Source organism: Leucopleurus acutus (genome assembly GCF_964270905.1).
Source record: "Leucopleurus acutus genome assembly, chromosome: 16".
Lineage (NCBI taxonomy): Eukaryota > Metazoa > Chordata > Mammalia > Artiodactyla > Delphinidae > Leucopleurus > Leucopleurus acutus.
This window is the reverse complement of record NC_139158.1, coordinates 4957645-4981458: the sequence shown is the minus strand read 5'-3', so window position 1 is coordinate 4981458 and position 23814 is coordinate 4957645. Positions and strand designations below refer to the sequence as shown.

The following is a 23814-nucleotide window of genomic DNA, read 5'->3' as shown; positions in this document are numbered from 1 at the left end:
AAAAGGAAGGAAATTCTGACACATGCTTACAGCATGGATGAACCTTGAAGACAGTACGCTAAGTGAAATAGGCTATTCACGAAAGGACAAATACTATATGATTTTACTTAGATGAGGTATCTAGAAGAGTCACATTCACAGAGACAGACAGTAGAATGGTGGGTGCCAGGGGCTGGGGGGAGGGGGAAGTGGGGAGTTATTGTTTAATAGGTACAGAGTCTCAATTTTGCAAGGTGAAAAGAATTCTGTGGATGGACAGCGGTGACGGCTGAACACTGTGAATGTACTTAACACTGAACTATATACACTTAAAAATGGTTAAGATGGTAAGTTGTATGTGTATTTTACCACCATTAAAGTTAAAAAGAAGAAAACAAAGTTGGAGTGGCCATATTCATATCAGAAAAAGTAGAGCTCAGAGAAATAAAAATCACCAGGGTTCAAGAATGACATTATAAAATTATAAAAAGGGTCAACTCACCAGGAACACATAACAATCCTAAACGTGTATACACGTAACAACAAGCTGTCAAAATATACGAAGCAAAAACTGATAGATCTGAAAGGAGAAACAGACAAATCCACAACTACACCTGGATACTTAGACACGCTTCTCTCAGAAATGGATAGAAAAAGCTGACAAAAAATGAGCAATGATAGAGAAGAGCTGAACAACACTATCAACCAACCTGATCTAACTGACATCTATAGAAAACTCCACTCAACAAAATCAGAAATACACATCACATTCACCAAGACAGACCAAAATAAACCTCAACATACTGAAAAGAAATGCAATTATAGACAGTATGTGCTCTGACCACAGTGGAATGAAACACACACAAAAAACAACAGAGACGTATCTGAGAAAATACTAAATATCTGAAAATTAAACAACATACTTCAAAATAATTTATAGGCCAAAGAGGAAGTCACGGGGAAATTAGAAAATATTTTGAACTGAACAAAACTTAAAAAACATGATGTATCAAAATAAGTGGGATACAGATAAAGCAGTGCTAAGAGGAAAAATTGTAGTATTAAATGTTTATATTAGGAAAAAAGAAATGTCTCAAATCAATAGAGCATCCATACAACTCTAGGAAAAGAGCAAATTAAACCCAAAGCATGCAGAAGGGAGGTAATAACAAGAATAGGTATCAGTTATTTTGAAAAACATCAAAGAAAACAAAACTAAAACTGGCTCTTTGATCATTTTAATGAAATTGATACATCTCTAGCAAGACTGATGAAGGAGAGAGAAAGCACAAATTACTAATAGTAGAAGAAAGAGGGACCATCACTATAGATCCTATATATATTAAAAGAATAAGGTAATGTTATAAACAACCTTGTGCCAATAACATTAACAATTTCTATGAAGCAAGCAAACTCCTTCAGTATAACACAAACTTCCACAGTTTACTTAAGAAGAATAGATAACCTGAATAGCACCTTATTTACTAAAGAAATTGGTTTTATAGTTAATATGTAGTTAATTTAATCATCCCACAGACAACTCCAGGCCCAGAAGGCTTCACTGGCATATTCAACTATATGGCTAAGGAAGAGATAATGCCAATGCTACAAACTTCCAAAAACTTGAAGAGAACACTTCCCAATTCATTTGATGAAGGTGACATCATCACCCTGATTACTACAAGCTGACAAGATGTTATAAGGAAATAATACTACAGATCAGTATTCCTCATGAACAGGGACACAAAAATTCTCAACAAAATATTAGGAAATTAAACCCAGCAAGATATAAAAAGGATAATATCATCATGACCAAGTTGGGTTTGTCCCAGGAATGCAAGATTGGCTCAACATTTGAAAATCAATTAATCTAACTCAACCAATCAATAGACCAGAGAGAGTTCCGGGAAGATGGCGGAAGAGTAAGACGCGGAGATCACCTTCCTCTCCACAGATACACCAGAAATACATCTACGCGTCGAACAACTCCTACGGAGCACCTACTGAACGCTGGCAGAAGACCTCAGACCTCCCAAAAGGCAAGGAACCCCCCACGTACCTGGTTAGGGCAAAAGAAAAAACTAAACAGAGACAAAAGAATAGGGACGGGTCCTGCACCAGCGGGAGAGAGCAGTGAAGGAGGAAAAGTGTCCACACACTAGGAGCCCCTTCGCGAGTGGAGACTTCGGGAGGCGGAGTGGGGGAGCTTGGGAGCCGCGGAGGAGAGCACAGCAACAGGGGTGCGGAGGGCAAAGCGGAGAGATTCCAGCGCAGAGGATCGGGCCGACCGGCACTCACCAGCTGAGAGGCTTGTCTGCTCGCCCGCCGGGGCGGGCGGGACTGGGAGCTGAGGCTCCGGCTTTTGTCGGAGCGCCGGGAGAGGACTGAGGTTGGCGGCGTGAACACAGCCTGCAGGGCGTTGGTGCGCCACGGCTGGCCGGGAGAGAGTCTGGGGAGGGGTCTGGACCTGCCGAAGAGGCAAGAGACTTTTACGTCCCTCTTTGTTTCCTGGTGCACGAGGAGGGGGGATTGGGAACGCTGCTTGGGAGAGCTCCGGAGACGGGCGCGAGCCGCGGCTAAGAGTGCGGAGCCCAGAGACGGACAAGGGACGCTAAGGCCGCTGCTGCCGCCGCCAGGAGGCCTGTGTGCGAACGCAGGTCACTAGCCACACGCCCTTCCGGGGAGCCTGTGCAGCCCGCCGCTGCCGGGGTCCCGGGATCCGGGGACGGCTCCCCCGGGAGAGCGCACGGCGCGCCTCAGGCTGCAGCGTCACGCCGGCCTCTGCCGCTGCAGGCCCGCCCTGCACTCCGTGACCCTCCCTACCCCCCGGCCTGGGTGAGCCAGAGCCTCCGAATCAGCGGCTCCTTTAACCCCGTCCTGTCTGAGCAAAGAACAGACGCCCTCCGGCGACCTACACGCACAGGCGGGGCCAAATCCAAAGCTGAGCCCCTGGGAGCTGTGAGAACAAAGAAGAGAAAGGGAAATCTCTTCCAGCAGCCTCAGAAGCAGCGGATTAAAGCTCCACAATCAACTTGATATACCCTGCATCTTTGGAATACCTGAATAGACAACGAATCATCCCAAATTAAGGAGCCCTGTGGATGAAAGGCTCTTGGTGCTGCAGCCAGGACTCAGTGCTGTGCCTCTGAGGTGGGAGAGCCAACTTCAGGACACTGGTCCACAAGAGGCCTCCCAGCTGCACATAATATCAAACAGCAAAAATCTCCGAGAGATCTCCATCTCAACGCCAGCACCCAGCTTCACTCGACCAGCAAGCTACAGTGCTGGACATCCTATGCCAAACAACTAGCAAGACAGGAACACAACCCCACCCATTAGCAGAGAGGCTGCCCAAAATCATAATAAGTCTACAGACACCCCAAAACACACCACCAGACGTGGACCTGCCCACCAGAAAGACAAGATCCAGCCTCATACACCAGAACACAGGCACTAGTACCCTCCACCAGGAAGCCTACACAACCCACTGAACCAACCTTAGCCACTGGGGACAGACTCAAAAAACAACAGGAACTACGAACCTTCAGCCTGCAAAAAAAAAAAAAGGAGACCCCAAACACAGTAAGATAAGCAAAATGAAAAGACAGAAGAACACACAGCAGATGAAGGAGCAAGATAAAAACCCACCAGACCTAACAAATGAAGAGGAAATAGGCAGTCTACCTGAAAAAGAATTCAGAATAATGATAGTAAGGTTGATCCGAAATCTTGGAGATAGAATGGACAATAGAATGGACAAATTGCAAGAATCAGTTAACAAGGACCTAGAAGAACTAAAGATGAAACAAGCAACGATGAACAACACAATAAATGAAATTAAAAGTACTCTAGATGGGATCAATAGCAGAATAACTGAGGCAGAAGAACGGATAAGTGACCTGGAAGATAAAATAGTGGAAATAACTACTGCAGAGCAGAATAAAGAAAAAAGAATGAAAAGAACTGAGGACAGTCTCAGAGACCTCTGGGACAACATTAAACGCACCAACATTCGAATTATAGGGGTTCCAGAAGAAGAAGAGAAAAAGAAAGGGACTGAGAAAATATTTGAAGAGATTATAGTTGAAAACTTCCCTAATATGGGAAAGGAAATAGTTAATCAAGTCCAGGAAGCACAGAGAGTCCCACACAAGATAAATCCAAGGAGAAATACGCCAAGACACATATTAATCAAACTGTCAAAAATTAAATACAAAGAAACATATTAAAAGCAGCAAGGGAAAAACAACAAATAACACACAAGGGAATCTCCATAAGGTTAACAGCTGATCTTTCAGCAGAAACTCTGCAAGCCAGAAGGGAGTGGCAGGACATATTGAAAGTGTTGAAGGAGAAAAACCTGCAACCAAGATTACTCTACCCAGCAAGGATCTCATTCAGATTTGATGGAGAAATTAAAACCTTTACAGACAAGCAAAAGCTGAGAGAGTTCAGCACCACCAAACCAGCTCTACAACAACTGCTAAAGGAACTTCTCTAGACAAGAAACACAAAAGAAGGAAAGGACCTACAATAACAAACCCAAAACAATGAAGAAAATGGGAATAGGAACACACATATCGATAATTACCTTAAATGTAAATGGACTAAATGCTCCCACCAAAAGACACAGATTGGCTGAATGGATACAAAAACAAGACCCATATATTTGCTGTCTACAAGAGACCCACTTCAGACCTAGAGACACATACAGACTGAAAGTAAGGGGATGGAAAAAGGTATTTCATGCAAGTGGAAACCAAAAGAAAGCTGGAGTAGCAATTCTCATATCAGACAAAATAGACTTTAAAACAAAGACTATTAGAAGAGACAAAGAAGGACACTACATAATGATCAAGGGATCAATCCAAGAGGAAGATATAACAATTGTAAATATTTATGCACCCAACATAGGTGCACCTCAATACATAAGGCAAATACTGACAACCATAAAAGGGGAAATCGACAGTAACACATTCATAGTAGGGGACTTTAACACCCCACTTTCACCAATGGACAGATCATCCAAAATGAAAATAAATAAGGAAACACAAGCTTTAAATGATACATTAAACGAGATGGAGTTAATTGATATTTATAGGACATTCCATCCAAAAACAACAGAATACACATTTTTCTCAAGTGCTCATGGAACATTCTCCAGGATAGATCATATCTTGGGTCACAAATCAAGCCTTGGTAAATTTAAGAAAATTGAAATTGTATCAAGTATCTTTTCTGACCACAACGCCATGAGACTAGATATCAATTACAGGAAAAGATCTGTAAAAAATACAAACACATGGAGGCTAAACAATACACTACTTAATAATGAAGATATCACTGAAGAAATCAAAGAGGAAATCAAAAAATACCTAGAAACAAATGACAATGGAGACACAACGACCCAAAACCTGTGGGATGCAGCAAAAGCAGTTCTAAGGGGGAAGTTTATAGCAATACAAGCCCACCTTAAGAAGCAGGAAGCATCTCGAATAAACAACCTAACCTTGCACCTCAAGCAATTAGAGAAAGAAGAACAAAAAAACCCCAAAGCTAGCAGAAGGAAAGAAATCATAAAAATCAGATCAGAAATAAATGAAAAAGAAATGAAGGAAACAATAGCAAAGATCAATAAAACTAAAAGCTGGTTCTTTGAGAAGATAAACAAAATAGATAAACCACTAGCCAGACTCATCAAGAAAAAAAGGGAGAAGACCCAAATCAATAGAATTAGAAATGAAAAAGGAGAGGTAACAACTGACACTGCAGAAATAAAAGAGATCATGAGAGATTACTACAAGCAACTCTATGCCAATAAAATGGACAATCTGGAAGAAATGGACAAATTCTTAGAAAGGCACAACCTGCCAAGACTGAATCAAGAAGAAATAGAAAATATGAACAGACCAATCACAAGCACTGAAATTGAAACTGTGATTAAAAATCTTCCAACAAAGAAAAGCCCAGGACCAGATGGCTTCACAGGCGAATTCTATCAAACATTTAGAGAAGAGCTAACACCTATCCTTCTCAAACTCTTCCAAAATATAGCAGAGGGAGGAACACTCCCAAACTCCTACGAGGCCACCATCACCTTGATACCAAAACCAGACAAGGATGTCACAAAGAAAGAAAACTACAGGCCAATATCACTGATGAACATAGATGCAAAAATCCTCAACAAAATACTAGCAAACAGAATCCAACAGCACATTAAAAAGATCATACACCATGATCAAGTGGGGTTTATTCCAGGAATGCAAGGATTCTTCAATATATGCAAATCTATCAATGTGATAAACCATATTAACAAACTGAAGGAGAAAAACCATATGATCATCTCAATAGATGCAGAGAAAGCTTTTGACAAAATTCAACACCCATTTATGATAAAAACCCTGCAGAAAGTAGGCATAGAGGGAACTTTCCTCAACATAATAAAGGCCATATATGACAAGCCCACAGCAAACATCATCCTCAATGGTGAAAAACTGAAAGCATTTCCACTAAGATCAGGAACAAGACAAGGTTGCCCACTCTCACCACTCTTATTCAACATAGTTTTGGAAGTTTTAGCCACAGCAATCAGAGAAGAAAAGGAAATAAAAGGAATCCAAATCGGAAAAGAAGAAGTAAAGCTGTCACTGTTTGCAGATGACATGATCCTATACATAGAGAACCCTAAAGATGCTACCAGAAAACTACTAGAGCTAATCAATGAATTTGGTAAAGTGGCAGGATACAAAATTAATGCACAGAAATCTCTGGCATTCCTATATACTAATGATGAAAAATCTGAAAGTGAAATCAAGAAAACACTCCCATTTACCATTGCAACAAAAAGAATAAAATATCTAGGAATAAACCTACCTAAGGAGACAAAAGATCTGTATGCAGAAAATTATAAGACACTGATGAAAGAAATTAAAGATGATACAAATAGATGGAGAGATATACCATGTTCTTGGATTGGAAGAATCAACATTGTGAAAATGACTCTACTACCGAAAGCAATCTATAGATTCAATGCAATCCCTATCAAACTACCACTGGCATTTTTCACAGAACTAGAACAAAAAATTTTGCAATTTGTATGGAAACACAAAAGACCCAGAATAGCCAAAGCAATCTTGAGAACGAAAGAAGGAACTGGAGGAATCAGGCTCCCAGACTTCAGACTATACTACAAAGCTACAGTTATCAAGACGGTATGGTACTGGCACAAAAACAGAAAGATAGATCAATGGAACAGGATAGAAAGCCCAGAGATAAACCCACGCACATATGGTCACCTTATCTTTGACAAAGGAGGCAGAAATGTACAGTGGAGAAAGGACAGCCTATTCAATAAGTGGTGCTGGGAAAACTGGACAGCTACATGTAAAAGTATGAAATTAGATCACTCCTTAACACCGTACACAAAAATAAGCTCAAAATGGATTAAAGACCTAAATGTAAGGCCAGAAACTATCAAACTCTTAGAGGAAAACATAGGCAGAACACTCTATGACATAAATCACAGCAAGGTCCTTTTTGACCCACCTCCTAGAGAAATGGAAATAAAAACAAGAGTAAACAAATGGGACCTAATGAAACTTAAAAGCTTTTGCGCAGCAAAGGAAACCATAAAGAAGACCAAAAGACAACCCTCAGAATGGGAGAAAATATTTGCAAATGAAGCAACTGACAAAGGATTGATCTCCAAAATTTATAAGCAGCTCATGCAGCTTAATAACAAAAAAACAAACAACCCAATCCAAAAATGGGCAGAAGACCTAAATAGACATTTCTCCAAAGAAGATATACAGAGTGCCAACAAACACATGAAAGAATGCTCAACATCACTAATCATGAGAGAAATGCAAATCAAAACTACAATGAGATATCATCTCACACCAGTCAGAATGGCCATCATCAAAAAATCTAGAAACAATAAATGCTGGAGAGGGTGTGGAGAAAAGGGAACCCTCTTACACTGTTGGTGGGAATGTAAATTGATACAGCCACTGTGGAGAACAGTATGGAGGTTCCTTAAAAAGCTACAAATAGAACTACCATATGACCCAGCAATCCCACTACTGGGCATATACCCTGAGAAAACCATAATTCAAAAAGAGTCATGTACCAAAATGTTCATTGCAGCTCTATTTACAATAGCCCAGAGATGGAAACAACCTAAGTGTCCATCATCGGATGAATGGATAAAGAAGATGTGGCACATATATACAATGGAATATTACTCAGCCATAAAAAGAGACGAAATTGAGCTATTTGTAATGAGGTGGATAGACCTAGAGTCTGTCATACAGAGTGAAGTAAGTCAGAAAGAGAGAGACAAATACCGTATGCTAACACATATATATGGAATTTAAAAAAAAAAAATGTCATGAAAAACCTAGGGGTGAAACAGGAATAAAGACACAGACTTACTAGAGAATGGACTTGAGGCTATGGGGAGGGGGAAGGGTAAACGGTGACAAAGCGATAAAGAGGCATGGACATATATACACTACCAAACGTAAGGTAGATAGCTAGTGGGAAGCAGCCGCATAGCACAGGGAGATCAGCTCGGTGCTTTGTGACCGCCTGGAGGGGTGGGATGGGGAGGGTGGGAGGGAGGGAGACGCAGGCGGGGGGGAGATATGGGAATATATGTATATATATGACTGATTCATTTTGTTGTGAAGCTGAAACTAACATACCATTGTAAAGCAATTATACTCCAATAAAAAGGTTAAAAAAAAAAAAAAAATAGACCAGAGAAGAAAAACCACATGATCATCAGACTGGAGGCAGAAAAAGCACTAGACAAAATTCAACGTCTATTCATGATGAAAACTGTTAAGCAAATTAAGAATGAAAAAGTGCTTCCTCGGGGCTTCCCTGGTGGCGCAGTGGTTGAGAATCTGCCTGCCAATGCAGGGGACACGGGTTCGAGCCCTGGTCTGGGAAGATCCCACATGCCACGGAGCAACTGGGCCCGTGAGCTACAACTACTGAGCCTGCGTGTCTGGAGCCTGTGCTCCGCAACAAGAGACGCCGCGATAGTGAGAGGCCCGCGCACCGCGATGAAGAGTGGCCCCCGCTTGCCACAACTAGAGAAAGCCCTCTCACAGAAACGAAGACCCAACACAGCCAAAAAATAAATTAATTAATTAAAAAAAAAAAGTGCTTCCTCAACCTGATAAAGGGTAGCTACAAAAAACCTACAGCTAACATCATGCTTGATGAGAGACTGAATTCTTTCACACTAAGATCAGGAACAATGTGAGGATGTCCACTCCCTCCACTCCTAGTCAATATCACAAAATATCCTGGAGGTCTTAGCCAGTGCGATAAAGCAAGGGGAAAAAATGGCATACAGATTAGAAAGAAACATGAAGTTGACTGTATTTCCAGGCACGGTTATCTAGATTAAAAAGTCCTAAAGAGTCTACAAAAAAGCGACTAGGACTATCATGTGAGTTTAGCAAGGTCCCCGATTAGTAAGTTAATATATAAGATGTCATCAGAAAATCCTAGCTATATAAACTATATAAAATTAACCATAGAAAGCTTTCCTTTCCTGTGCAGGAAATACATAGCTATTTATTTATTTATTTATTTATTTATTTATTTTTGGCTGTGCTGGGTCTTCATTGCTGTGCACAGGCTTTCTCTAGTTGCAGTGAGCAGGGGCTACTCTTCCTTATGGTGCGCAGGCTTCTCATTGCGGTGGCTTCTCTTGTTGCAGAGCACAGCTCTAGGCACACGGGCTTCAGTAGTTGTGGCTCACAGGCTCTGTAGTTGTGGCACACGGGTTTAGTTGCTCCGCGGCATGTGGGATCTTCCTGGACCAGGGCTCGAACCTGTGTCCCCTGCATTAGCAGGTGGATTCCTAACCACTGAGCCACCAGGGAAGCCCAATATATAGCTTGTAAAATGTAAATAGTGTGTGTGCTTCCTGACTGTCCTTTGTGGTTTGTGAGAAGTGCTGATTGCAATATGTCTTCAGGAAATGCCAAAATTGGGCCCCATGCCCCCCACTTCAAAGCAACTGCTGTAATGCCAGATGGCCAGTTCAAAGATATCAGCCTATCTGACTACAAAGGAAAATATATTGTGTTCTTCTTTTACCCTCTTGACTTCACCTTTGTGTGCCCCACGGAGATCACTGCTTTCAGTGATAGGGCAGAAGAATTTAAGAAACTCAAATGCCAAGTGATTGGTGCTTCTGTGGATTCTCACTTCTGTCTCCTGTCATGGATCATCACACCCAAGAAACAAGGAGGACTGGGACCCATGAACATTCCCTTGATATCAGACCCCAAGCGCACCATTGCTCAGGACTATGGGGTCTTAAAGGCCGATGAAGGCATCTCACTCAGGGGTCTTTTTATTATTGATGATAAAGGTATCCTTCGACAGATCACCATAAATGACCTTCCTGTTGGCCGTTCTGTGGAGGAGACACTGAGACTAGTTCAGGCCTTCCAGTTTACTGACAAACATGGGGAAGTGTGCGCAGCTGGCTGGAAGCCTGGCAATGATACCATCGAGCCTGATGTGCAGAAGAGCAAAGAATATTTCTCTAAGCAGAAGTGAGCGCTGGGCCATTTTAGGGCCAGGCTGCAGTAGGTGGCCATGAGAACAAAACCTCTTTTGTACTACTGTCATGCTTAAAACACAAGACTTTACACTCAGCCCAGATGTGGTATGGGACAGGACAGGCCCTTCCTGCAGGGCTTGGGGAGGCCAGCCTTTCTTCCTCTGGAGGGAACGGCCTGAGCTGTATTATGGGGCAGGCAAACTGATGTGTATAGTAGTAGGATATCACTTTTGGTCTTTTGTAGCTTTATTAAACTTGAGCTGAGACCTTTTTGATTCTTCATTTTAGGTGGACATTAGCCTTTGAGTGTAAGAGGAATTTACTTTTTGCTTTCCCCTCTTTAGGGGAAAATGAGGTATGAGAGTGCCTCAGAATCAGGAAATTATATTGAGGGGAAATGCAAGTAGATACAGGGAATGGACCTTGAAGCAAGGTGTTTCATTTCACCGTATCTGGAGAAGAGCAAGGCCTACTACAGTACTGGCCAAGGCACTGCAATTTACGCTATAGGCTGGGTTGCAAGTTAAGAGCCCAGTGAGATTACTGGCATTTACTTTTACACTACCGGGAGGGCTGTATGAAAACCTGAAGCGTGGCCTCTTCTGAGAAATGCCTGGTACTGGTTCTGTAAAAAGATCAGAGTTAAGAGGCTTCAGTGCCTTTGGAACTAAAAGGGGGAGGGGGAGACGAACACAGCGCTGGTGTTCATAGGGGAGGCTGTCTGTGTCAAAAGCACGGTGCTGAGCACCTCTTGGCTTCCCTGGGTTTCTATCCTTGATTTAAGGGTAGTTCTTATCCTCATATCATTGTCCTGAGGGAGGGCTGTCAGTGGGGCAAAGGTGGATTCCTCCTGGGCTCTCGAGGCTAGGGCAGATTCAGGACTGAGAATCCTTCTGTGTATCACGTGGTGCCCTTCTAGACACCTTCCAGACACGGCTGCCCCAGCCTACCTACCCCTCCAGTATTCAGACAAGCCAGAACTACGAGCGGTGGTATGGGATTCCCGGGGCCTTCAATAATAGCTTATTATATGCCGGGCACTATTTCGTATTTATTCAGTCTCCATAAGAACCCTCTGAGGCAGGCACCTTTATTTAGGGGACAGTTGCTTCTTAAGCCCTGTCACCGGTAGCATCTGGAAGCACTGCAGAGAAATGGGAACAGGTAATAATCCCAGATCCCAAGGCAGCTGGCAAGTCTGGATCTGCTTTGGTCTTTTGACCAAACTTCAAATTTGAGCCTTGTTATTGTCATTTAAGATCTCTGCTATAATTCTTTATCAAAAATGATCACCTTGTACCCAATAAAATCTTGTCTAGCCAAATAAGTCCAAAAATATAAATAAATAAAATGTAAATAATAGTCTCAGTCCTCCCAAGAGTCACGTGACTTATGAATCTGCCAATGGAAGAACCTCGCTTGGGTGGGAGACCTCTAGAGAAAACGAAATACTAACAAAATAGCACTTAAAAAACAAAGGTCAAGTTAGCCATAAAAAGAATGAAATAATGCCATCTGCAGCAACATGGATAGATCTGGAGATTATCATACTAAGTGAAGTAAGTCAGAAAGAGAAAGACACCCTATGATATTACTCGTATGTGGAATCTAAAATACGACACAGGGGAACGTATCTACAAAACAAAAACAGACTCACAGACATAGAGAACAGACTTATGGTTGCCAAGGGGGAGGGGAGGGCGGAGACGGATGGAGTGGGAGTTTGGGATGAGCAGATGCGAACTATTATATACAGAATGGATAAACAACCAGATCGTACTGTAAGGCGCGGGGAACTATATTCAATATCCTGTGAGAAACCATATGGAAAAGAATATGAAAAAGAACATATATACATGTGTAACGGCATCACTTTGCTGTAGAGCAGAAATTAACACAACAGTGTAAATCAACTATATGTCAACAACATATATATTTTTAAAAAAGGCTGATTTAGGGCTTCCCTGGTGGCGCAGTGGTTGAGAGTCCGCCTGCCGATGCAGGGGACACGGGTTCGTGCCCCGGTCCGGGAAGATCCCACATGCCGCAGAGCGGCTGGGCCCGTGAGCCGTGGCCGCTGAGCCTGCGCGTCCGGAGCCTGTGCTCCGCAACGGGAGAGGCCACAACAGTGAGAGGCCCGCGTACCGAAAAAAATAAAATAAAATAAAATAAAAATAATAAAAAGGCTGATTTAGACAAGTAATCATAATGTGAGTTTGTGAGTTTCTAAATTTAACACAGCTTGAATTTCAGATTACCGTGCAATACCCTACACCAAATACTTCATGGGCTGAGGATCAGCAGAGCCCCCACCTCTGGGTGTATTCCGCTCAAACCAGCTAGCACAGTACCTGGGCCCCCTGCTCCCAATGACCCGTGTACTCTTCGTTAGTTGTCAGCCACCTCATCCGGCCTTCCCCATGACGCATGTTGTTCTCCCACTGACCTTCATATATATTTCCAGATTTGTAACTAGGACAAACAAAAATTAAAAACAACCAGTTATCTCACGTACAACATTTACCTTTAAGACTTTCTTAAACTTTCTCCCTAAATACCTCTGAAGAAATCCAATCCTTGTGCCCATACAATCTTCCCTGTATTTAAATTAAATTCAATGAATAGGCATGTGGTCCATATGAACAATCATCTGGGTGGGGGGGGGATGGACAGAATAAATCACTTTGTAAAAACTTCTGATTACTTAATAAGGTGACAGTGGGTAAGATTAGTGTTTATAATCTTTTTAAGTAACTCCCTATAGTATTATGATTGGTTAATATTTTGCTCCCAAATATTTTAATCCTTAAAATATTTGGCTCCCTCAGCTCGATCTAAAATCAAGTCGATATGTCAATATCCCTCAGAAAATATGAAACAAACAATGGAGACCCGTGATTAATATAGAAAACAAAGGGAGGCAGTTTCTATGTATAATAAAGTGAAACAGTATGATTAGCCATCATATTTAATATGGTGTTTTTCTAAATTTTCCGAAGAATACTTCATCCCTGTTGAGATTATATTGGGGTTAATTTAAATATTCCACCCTGCTTATATAGAAAACGTGTTCTCTGTAAGTTCTGCACCTTATCTTTAAATAGCCTATGTGAAAGTTATTTGGGCCCAAGAACGCTTTTCGCCAACACCCCAAACATGGGGGGGGCGGCGGATACCTACCGCCTTATCCCCCAGCCCTTTCTGACGTTGTGCACCCAGTCTCCCTCGTACCAAGAGGTACCCTCTTGATTGTAACAAATGCAGCCCTAGAACAAAGAATAGCATTTTTTAAATAAAATCATCAAGCCTTATAAAACAAATGCTTTTTTAAAGGTAAAGGTTAAAATGTATGATTTTAAGGAGTCTAAATGATGCAGAAAATGTCATCCTTAGGTAAGACATATAACCCGTGTTATGTTTCTGGTTTGTGATTAAGAATACTGTAAAGTGCCCCCCAAGTGAGAATGAGATCACAAATCAGTTACCCCTGAATAGCGAAGTGTCACATACGGGATGAAACGACTACATCCATCACACTCAGTATATTCAGTAATTATTTGTCAAATAAGTACCTAAAGAAATCCTATTTTGTCGTCTCCTAAAGTGAAGAGTAGTACCTTCCTTATAACTGAAGCTCACTCTCTTTTATGTACCAAAACCAGTTTGTTTTATCCATTTTGACGTCTTACTTTACTGCCTCTGAGCATAAGTGAACACGGCATAATTTTTCTTTGACGATTCCTTTCAGGGAGTGGGAGTAGCCACTGTGCAAAGCATTTGGATCTACGGTAAATGGCCTGAAATTGCTTGTTTATTCACTGGTTTATTTCTGTGTGTGTGTGTGTGATTTTTCCATCTTCTTCCTCATTATCACGCTAACTTGTTCCTTCTCGCAGCCATCCTGGTGCCTCTATATAGAAGTCACCATCCCCAGCTCCCCCAAATATCTGAACTGACCTGCTCTGAGCTAAAAGACAAAAAGACAGAATGCAGAGCACAAGGGAACAGTCTAAATCTGAGTAAGGTGATAATTATGAAGATAGACTTTTTCTTTTGACATTTTCTAAAAACAGTGCTACAGTATTTTATCATCCTATATAAAAGTGAGACAATAGTACCAAAAACAGCAACCTCGCTTCAAAGTACCTGTAACCTACATTGCTGGTGAGAGTGTAAACTGGTTTAGCCAGCACGGAAAACAGTTTGGTGGTCCTTCAAAATGCTAAACATCAAGTTACCGTAGGACCCAGCAATTCCACCCCTAGGTATATACCCAAAAGAACTAAAAACAAGTACTCAAATAAACCTTTGCACTCACAGTCATAGCAGCACTATTCACAGTAGCCAAAAGATGGAAACAGCCCACATGTCCATCACTGGATGGATGGATAAACAAAATGTGGTCCATCCATACAATGGAATATTACTCAGCTGTGAAAAAGGAACGAACTACCTACAACACGGATGAACCTCAAAAACATGATACTCAGTGAAAGAAGCCAGGCACAAAAGGTCACATATTGTCTGATTCCATTCATACAAAATATTCAGAATAGGTAAACCCATAGAGTGAGAAAGCTGATCGGTGGTTGCCCAGGGCTGGGGAGGTGGGGAGTAACTGCGTCATGGGTATGGGGTTTTATTTGGGGATGATGAGAATGTTTGGGGCCTAGATAGAGGTGGTGGTGGCACAATACTGTGAATGTACTAAATGCCACTGAATTGTTCACTGTAAAATGGTTAATTTCACATGATGTGAATTTCACCTCATTAAAAAAAAAAGTGAATATACCCTTCACAGCCCCCCCACCTCCTGCTCTCTGTGTTTGCACATCCCATTCATAGCCGGGGGTCGCGTGGCCGCCTCACCCACCTTGCCGTATCTCTTGCCGTGGCACCAGTGGCCGATGTAGCACACGGGCAGCGTGCTGCACTTGAACATGCCGAATCCGTGCCTTATGCCGTTGACCACTTCTCCTTCGTAGGTGCTGCCATCCGGCCACGTGTAGACGCCATGGTTCATGGGGATGTTTTTCACAAAGTCCCCCTAGGCCAAAATGGTCATCAGTGTGGCAGAAAGAAGGCAGTGGAGAGATCCCTCGTCTTGTGGGCTGCTGGAGATGCGGATACCACGCCGGTCTCTCCTCCCTTGGAAACGGTTGAATACCCCCTCCAGCTCCCACCCCCCTCTCCTCCCGTCTCTACACATCCCATCCTCCCACACCTGGTCCCTCCACCAGACAGAAGCCCAGGTGGAATGAGCTATCGGGAAAGCTGTGTGCAGATGAAGCTCAAAGAAGCCAGCAGGTGATGTGGTACAGTGGTGGCTTCCAAGCCTGGCCTTGAGAATTTTGGATTCTGGAAGCCGCCTTGGAGGCGGCTAATTCACTGGGTTCCAGTGTCACCCCCCAGGAGATGCTGACGATTAGCCAGGCTCAGGGATCACTGGTGGAAACCCTAATATACTGCAGACACACCAGCCAACCTCCTGCCCCAGGATGAGCGGCTAGCATGCGGTGCCCCCCACACCTCAGCCCAGAGGCATCGGGTTCTTTTCCAGGAACATGAACTCCTGGAGGCGAGGGCCCAGCAGAGGTCCCAAGAGGCCAGCCAACCTCTCAGAGGATGCTTCTGTGAGAGCCTGAATCCTGCCCGTAAACCCTCCCCTGACTGGGTGTTTGTGTGTCTGTGATGGGGGTGGGTCTGTGTCTGCAAGAATGAGCCCCACCTGACCTTCCAGAGCTGATGAACCAGAGGTCCAGGCCAGGAGGCAGGGCTTGGGGGCAGGGGGGAGTTTTCCGGGAAAGACTGGCCTGAAACGGCAGTCGGGACACAATCCTCTGGCCGCCCTGGACCTCGGCTGTTCTCTCCGCTCCGTGACAATGAAGGTGGACCCTCCCCTCGCTCTTCCCCAGCCTCATCTCCCACTGCCCAGTCCACTTAGCTGCCCACCTGGCCCAAACGTGCCTCTTTCCCTAACCTGGCTGTTGTTTGCATGTGAGCCTTATATCCCCTGCTTTAAATACTTTCATTACGACTTAGGAACACCATCGCGTTAGCAGCTCTGCAACTGTGATTTTTAGGGCAGCGTTTCAGGCCCACACGCACTGTAGAGGCAACCGGTCTAAAAATACGCATTCCCTAACCCGGCAAGACCGTTAAGTGAGGCCCAAACGCAGCACAAGCAGCCAGTAGAGATAGCTGCATCTGAGTGAGAGGGTATGGTTTGGTCTCTAGAGAAAAAAGGTACAGAAGAGAGTGTATAACAAACTATTTACAGGGCTCCCCTGGTGGCACAGGGGTTAAGAATCCGCCTGCCAGTGCAGAGAACACGGGTTTGAGCCCTGGTCCAGGAAGATCCCACATGCCGCGGAGCAACTAAGCCCGTGCGCCACAACTACTGAGCTTGCGCTCTAGAGCCCGCGAGCCACAACTACTGAGCCTGCGTGCCACAACTACTGAAGCCTGCGTGCCTAGAGCCCGTGCTCCGCAAGGAGAGAAGCCACCACAATGAGAAGCCCGCGTACCGCAACGAAGAGTAGCCCCCGCTCGCCGCAACTAGAGAAAGCCCACACGCAGCAACGAAGACCCAACGCAGCCAAAAATAAATAAAATTAAATCTTTAAAAAAAAATAAACTATTTGTGTTTGCAAAAAAATGGGAGAGGCTGAAGAATACCTCTAGAATATACAAACGAAACTGGAAACTGGTGACAATTTACAGAGGGTCCCCTGCGGTAACAACTAACTTGTCACCTCTGTTCTTTGGTTCTATGGATTTTTTTTTAACCCATGTGCTGAGTTACTTTTATGAAACTAGTATGTTTAATTGTGGGAACCTGACCATTAAATCACATAATTCACTTAGAACTATAACATACTATACGCTTTACCTCATATTTCAATCCATCAGCCCAGACGTAAGTCCCCCGTCCATGCATGAGTCCTTCTGAAAACATACCCTTTGAAACAGAGCAACAAAGCGTTAGGCCCAATCTTGACTTACACAACTGCCACCCAGGGATTCAGCTTTTAAAATGGAAACAAGTTCGACAAATATGCTTGTCCAGTGTTCAGCTGGGAGCTGGCAACACACTGGCGTCCATCCTGTTCTAAAAAGGATCTGAGTAGGAGTCCAAAAAAACCCAGTTCCCTAAAACTGGCACTAGGCGGTGCTGCGCAGTTGTTAAAACTGAGCTGTAAATTCAGGCTTCCTCACCTAATTAAGCTGTTGGAAAACTCTAGCGTTCAAAAGAACTCATATGCTTTGGGCTTTGCATTTCAAAGTTTAAGGGTCTTTTGAAAATTATTTAGACTAGATTAAAACCATTATCTGGATGTCAGAAATTATGACATTTGTCAACGTCACACTTTGTTTTCCCTTACTGGGAATTATCAGAACGTGTGAGCGTGTGTGTGTATTGACACAAACACAAGTATACATAATGTACAGTTGTCCATATCATTCACTTAGAGTATCTATCGTTAATGTATAGGAACTAGTTGTTAAAAACTTCACACACCTGAATGTCGCAATGCAATCAGAGAAAACGCGTATAACATTACACCCAGCCCTTCCTCGGAATCACTTCTTTAGAGGAGGTGGTGAGCTCAGGGGTTGATGACTGGAGAGAACCGATAATCTATGTAAACAGTGCCCTGACGCAGTGGTTCTAGACTCGACTGTGCATCAGAGCCAGCGGGGTGGGGGGAGGTGAAAGTGCAGATGACTGGGCCCGCCCTGCACGCTGGAGATCCTGATTCATCACCAGCTCTGGGCTGGGGCCCAAGAATTTGTCCTCTGCACAAATTCCCAGGTGCTGCTGCTGGTCCCTGGGAACATGCTTTAAGAACCACTGCCTTAACTTCACTAGTGAGAAGGTCCGTTATATCATCCATCCAGGTGAACCTAGCCGCACATCAGGCAGGGCTGGCGCTCAGGGAAACTGGGGGCAGCCAGAGAGCTTCCAACTGCAGGCTGAGGCTCTCGTTTGGATTATGGAATCAATCGTGGTCGCAAGAAGCAGAGTTTTGTTTTGTTTAACAGAGTATTGATAGAACAGAAGGGATCGCACTTCATCTACACGGGAAGGGCAAGTGTTTCGTGAAATGTTTGTTTTCAGGTTTTCTCTTTAGGAAATTGCGATCTAAACATGTGACCAACGCAGGTCTGACCCCTGTGGGTCGTGGGGCTACTGGGTCGTTCCACTGGGTCTGCCTCCTTCACCGTTTAAAGGAGATGCAACTGATGATGGCTTTCAATCGCAAGAATCTGAGTCTAAGGAAAATATGCAAAGTTTACAAAGCAGGTAGCTGGCAGCGAGGAAGGGGGCTCCTCCAGAAATAAAGGGGTGTTTGCCTCTCATTAGTGGGAAGGGCAAGGCTGCCTGGCCAGGCCTGAGCTACCAGGTGACTGCATACCTGAGGACACCCAGGGTTAGCAGGAGCTGTGATCACATCCTCAGCAGCCCGGGAGGGGTTTATCCCATGTGGTCAAGCACTAGGTATCTTTGAATGGTATACACACTGGTGCCTTGTAGAAGTACCACAGCGGTGAAGGAAGATTCTCATCAGGATAAAGAAACACTACAAAGGCCAGAACCGGCAGAGGCCAGAGGGTCAGTCATTTTAATGAGTATCATCCAGTCATAATAAATGGCATGGGGTTTTTTTGTTTTGTTTTGTTTTTGGCCAGCTGCATGGCTTGTGGTATCTTAGTTCCCCGACCAGGGACTGAACCCAGGCCCTCAACAGTGAAAGTGCAGAGTCCTAACCACTGGACCACCAGGAGATTCCCATAAATGGCATTTTTAAGAGCTTTTATAACACAGGAAAATGAACATGTTATGTTAATGGGAAAAATCAGGATACTGAAACCTGTGCCTTTTGACCTCAACTACAAAAATCTGTTCCTATAACAAGCACACGTTTCCTGGATAATCTGAATGAACGGATGAATGACTACTGCCACTGTAGCATCATTGATAAAGACAAAAAATGAAAACACCCCAAAAGTAGCTAATAATTATGGCATAGTTCTGAATGGTAAATTAGAGCACTATGTAATATTTTAAATAATTATGGAAGAGGGAATGGGAATTCAGTGCTTAATGGGAACAGGGTTTCAGTGTGGGATGATGAAAAAATTCTGCAGATGACGGTGGTGATGGTTGTTCAACAATGTAAATGTACTTAATGCCACTGAAACTAACACTTAAAAATGGTAAGTTTAACGTACATTTTATCACAAACAAACTTTTAAGTTATGGAAACCATACATTAATACAGCAATGTATTCATAACCAAAAAAAGATTCAAGGTGTTATCTACAAAATTAATATGCCCATGTAAAAACACTGATCCATCCATTCAAGAAATAAAAGAGGGGGGCTTCCCTGGTGGCGCAGTGGTTGAGAGTCCGCCTGCCGATGCAGGGGACATGGGTTCGTGCCCCGGTCTGGGATGATCCCACATGCCGTGGAGCGGCTGGGCCCGTGAGCCATGGCCGCTGAGCCTGCGCGTCCGGAGCCTGTGCTCCGCAATGGGAGAGGCCACCAAAATAAATAAATAAATAAATAAATAAAAGAGGAACTTCCCTGGTGGTCCAATGGTTAAGACTCTGCACTTCCACTGCAGGGGGCACAGGTTCGATCCCTGGTCGGGGAACTAAGATCCTGCAAGCCATGTGCCCACCCCCCCCCAAAAAAAAAAAAAAGACACAGCAAATTGAAAACATTTATGGCAAAAGGATACTGGGATTTTTACTCTTTGTTTTTTACTTTAGTGACCTTAATGTTGTTTGTACAAAATAAAACTTGGCAAAAGGAAAAAATTTAAAATGACTACTTTGTACTAAAGTAGTCATGTTTTTACCTTAAAATATGTACTCGGGGTTCAAACTAAAATCAGCATCAAGTACTTCCAATTTCTTTTGAGGAATCAGTGGACTTTCTGAAGATGCAAATCTAAAATTATCACCCTGCACTGTCTGCCCTGCCCAGTCCCAAAAGGTATAACTCACGTGGTAGGTACAGCCTCCTTGAAAGATGGCAAAGCCTTCTCCCTCATACAGTCCACGGACTTTTTCCCCTTCGTAGCTACAATGAAACAAAGCTCAAGGCAATGAATCATGTGAGCACACCTCAGTGACTGTGTGTTAAAGTACGTAATGAACATCAATGAAAAAGTACAAATACCTCACATTCACTCAACAAGCATTCCCCGCCGAGGACCACTGTGTGCCTGCCCCCTTCTAAGTACCAGGGCTGCAACTGTGAACAAGTTCCTGCCCTTGGGAGTTTATGGTTCAAAGAGGAGAGACAGTAAAAAGGAAACAAATGAACAAGATAATTCTAGATCACGTTCAGTTTTTGTGAAAGATATGATCGGGGAACGTGATCAGGAGTAAGGAGACGGCTACTTATAACAAAGAACCTGGAGAAGAAGAGGATCCCCAGGAAGAGGAAACAGCAAGTGCAAAGGCCCTGAGGCAGGAAAGAGCCTGCCGGCTCAAGTTCAGCTGCACAGCTGGACCACACTGAGTAGGTGAGCAATGGATGGGAGGGAGACCAGGGGAAGAAGAGGCTGGGCCGTGATAAAGACTTGCTATAAAATCGAAAAGCTCTAAGAGGAATCATGAGAGGGTTTTAAGAGGTGGGTTGGACAAGACCAGATTTACATCTTAAAAAGATCACTCCAGCTGCCGTGGAGAAAGGACTGTGTGTGGGGGGAAGCTAACTGCTGGGATGGAGTAGTGAGAGGGGAGAGAGATGGAGGCGTATGGAATATTCTGGACAATTTTCTGTCTGGGGTGATGAAAACATTCTGAAAATGGGTAGTGGGGATTGTTGCATGACATGGTGAGTGTATTTAATGCCTCTGGATTTATACTTAAAATGGTTAAAATAGTACATTTTATGCTATGTGTATTTTACTATGATAATATTTTTAAGATATATTCTGGACATAGAACCAACAGGGCTTGCTGACGTGCTGCCTTTCGGGAACGGAGGTACCGAGAACAGCACCCAGATTTTTAGTTCAGCACCGAATGGATAACGTGTGATGTGTCACCTAGCTTGCCTCTAGGCTCTGAGGTAAGTGAGGTGGAAAACAAATGGACCTGTGACAGCTATGACCACGCTGGGATTATTCCAAGAATCCAAGAAAGAGTAAACATTAGAATACCTATAAATATAATTCATGATATCGGCAAATCAAAGAAGAAAAACCATGTTTATATCAAGATGCCAGAAAAGTATGATAACATTCAGCCATCATTTTTTAAAAATTCTAATTAATGGCAGTCACTATGGAAAACAGTATGGAGGTCCTTAAAAAAACTAAAAATACAGTTACCATATGATCCAGCAACCCCACTCTTGGGCATATATCCAGAAAAGACAGAAATTCTAATTCAAAAAGACACATGTACCCCCATGTTCATAGCAGCACTGTACACAACAGTCAAGCCAGGGAGGCAACCTGTGTGACCACTAGGCTGTTGGCAATGACAGAAGGTGACGTCCGAGACTAGGTTGTGAAAGACACCAAGGCTCCCAAAGCTCGCTCTCGATCACTCCCCAGGGAAGCCAGCTGCCATGCGGCAGGACATTCAAGCAGCCCTGCGGAGACAGTCCCTGTGCTGAGGAACTGAGACCGACGGCCACCCCGGGGAGCCACTGCGAAAGACTGTCCAGCCGGCCAAGCCTTTAGACGAACCCTGGTTGACATCTTCGCTGAACCTCATGAGATCCTAACCCAGTACCATCCAGCAGCCAGCAAAGCTGCTGCCAGACTCCTGAGCCCCATAAACGACGTGATATTTATTGCTTTAAGTGTCATGTTTTGGGGTAACTTGTTACATAGATAATTAATACAGGGAGTGATGTAAACCAAGTCAGCATTAGGAAGGTAAATCGACGAGGCGTGGGGAGAGAGGCTAGAAGCAGGGACTCTTGAGGAAGTGAGTCCAATGGCCCAAGCAAGAGGTATGAAGACAAGTCTGTGCGTAGCGAAAAGGATGAATGAGAGAAGCACGGAGGAAAAAGAAACACAAAAGGCAGGGGTAGGGAAGAGATTAGTTCTGCGACTTGGAGCTTGGATGCCCTGATAGAAACAGGGACCAAGGGAGGAGCCAAAGGCTGCGAGAGAAACAGCAACGTTTAGAGGAACCTTCTAAGGTGCGAATACTCATTTATTTCCCCCCATTAAGAACCTGAGGCTCAGAAAGGTTCGGCGATGGGGTTGATGTCCTAGAGCTAAGACTCAAATCCAGATCATGGTACTTCAAGTCCTGCAGTCTTTGCGTTGAGACACAGAAAGTTTGAAGTCCAGTGGACGATGTCCACTAGGGAGGTAAAAATCTGAACCTAAAACTCTCGGAGAGAGAACAGTGCTAAAGACATTGATGTTTACCGTCGTCTAGGGAGACGGAAGTAAAGCTACAGTAAGAGATTATCAAGAGACAGAGAACAGAGAGCATGAAAGTCGTAGAAAAGGGAGCATGGACGATGCAGCTCATTAAAATCACCTTTCAAAAGCAAAAAAAAATCACCTTTCTACTATGAGTTTGGTCAGAATGGGCTCTTCATACTGGGTGGTATCTTCATACTGGGTGGTATCTTCTTTCCGCAGATCATCATTTTTGCACTCTCTCTCGAGTTCTGGTTCTTTGAGCTGCATGTCCAGTGGTGGCACCGCACCTGGGGGCATATCTTGCCTAGCAGCATTGCCATCTTGTTTGGGCAACTCTGTATGATCGGAGAGAGACGAGGGAGAGCAGGCCAACTTATCCCCTTTTTTATCTGCTCTTTTCTTTTCTTTCACCATTGCCTTTAGAAGACCTAAGGTTTGCTTTATATAGGTAAGTATCAAATGACTCCTTTGGTTGAAAGCTGTTTGTTTCAAGGCGTTGATGAGTTTTACCTGAAAAATAAAAATTATGTCTCGTTTTACAACCCCAATGTCATTATCACTCTTTTCCTACAGCCTGAAAAATTAATTACAAGTATCGAGTCTCACCAGTTTATGAAAATATTACTTCAATATTGCATTGGTTGCTTCCTAAAATTTTTAAAATTGGAGCCACCATCTACCACTTCTTTCCAAATAGTGCTCCAGTAAGAAGAGCAATCCTGTGTGTGAAAAATACCAACTTAACCTCTGAAATCTTACATGCCACCAGTTCGTACTTTAAAAGCCCGTCTCTTCGTGTGTCAGCATGGCAAAGTGCTCATGAGCTGC

The 23814-nt window shown here is 43.6% G+C and overlaps 2 protein-coding genes across 5 annotated transcripts in view; one reads left to right on the top strand and one right to left on the bottom strand.

Moving 5' to 3' along the window:
- RSPH10B (radial spoke head 10 homolog B) overlaps positions 1-23463 on the bottom strand; it is a 43247-nt gene extending 19784 nt beyond the window's left edge. For all 4 annotated transcript variants that reach the window (XM_082857093.1, XM_082857094.1, XM_082857095.1 and 1 more), the window contains exons 1-6: positions 23126-23463; positions 20591-20666; positions 17463-17531; positions 15444-15617; positions 13751-13836; positions 12922-13042 (exon numbers count right to left, since the gene is read on the bottom strand). In XM_082857093.1, coding sequence (XP_082713219.1) covers positions 12922-13042; positions 13751-13836; positions 15444-15617; positions 17463-17531; positions 20591-20666; positions 23126-23400 — 801 coding nt within the window. In that variant the 5' untranslated portion in view covers positions 23401-23463. The remainder of the gene's footprint in view (positions 1-12921; positions 13043-13750; positions 13837-15443; positions 15618-17462; positions 17532-20590; positions 20667-23125) is intronic.
- LOC309972497 (peroxiredoxin-1-like) lies at positions 9921-10566 on the top strand (the record flags this gene model as incomplete). The annotated part of the gene is made up of 1 exon (XM_082856220.1): positions 9921-10566. Exon 1 carries the CDS (start codon positions 9967-9969, stop codon positions 10564-10566), a length of 600 nt encoding a protein of 199 aa, XP_082712346.1. The 5' UTR covers positions 9921-9966.
- Positions 23464-23814: the final 351 nt, after the last annotated feature.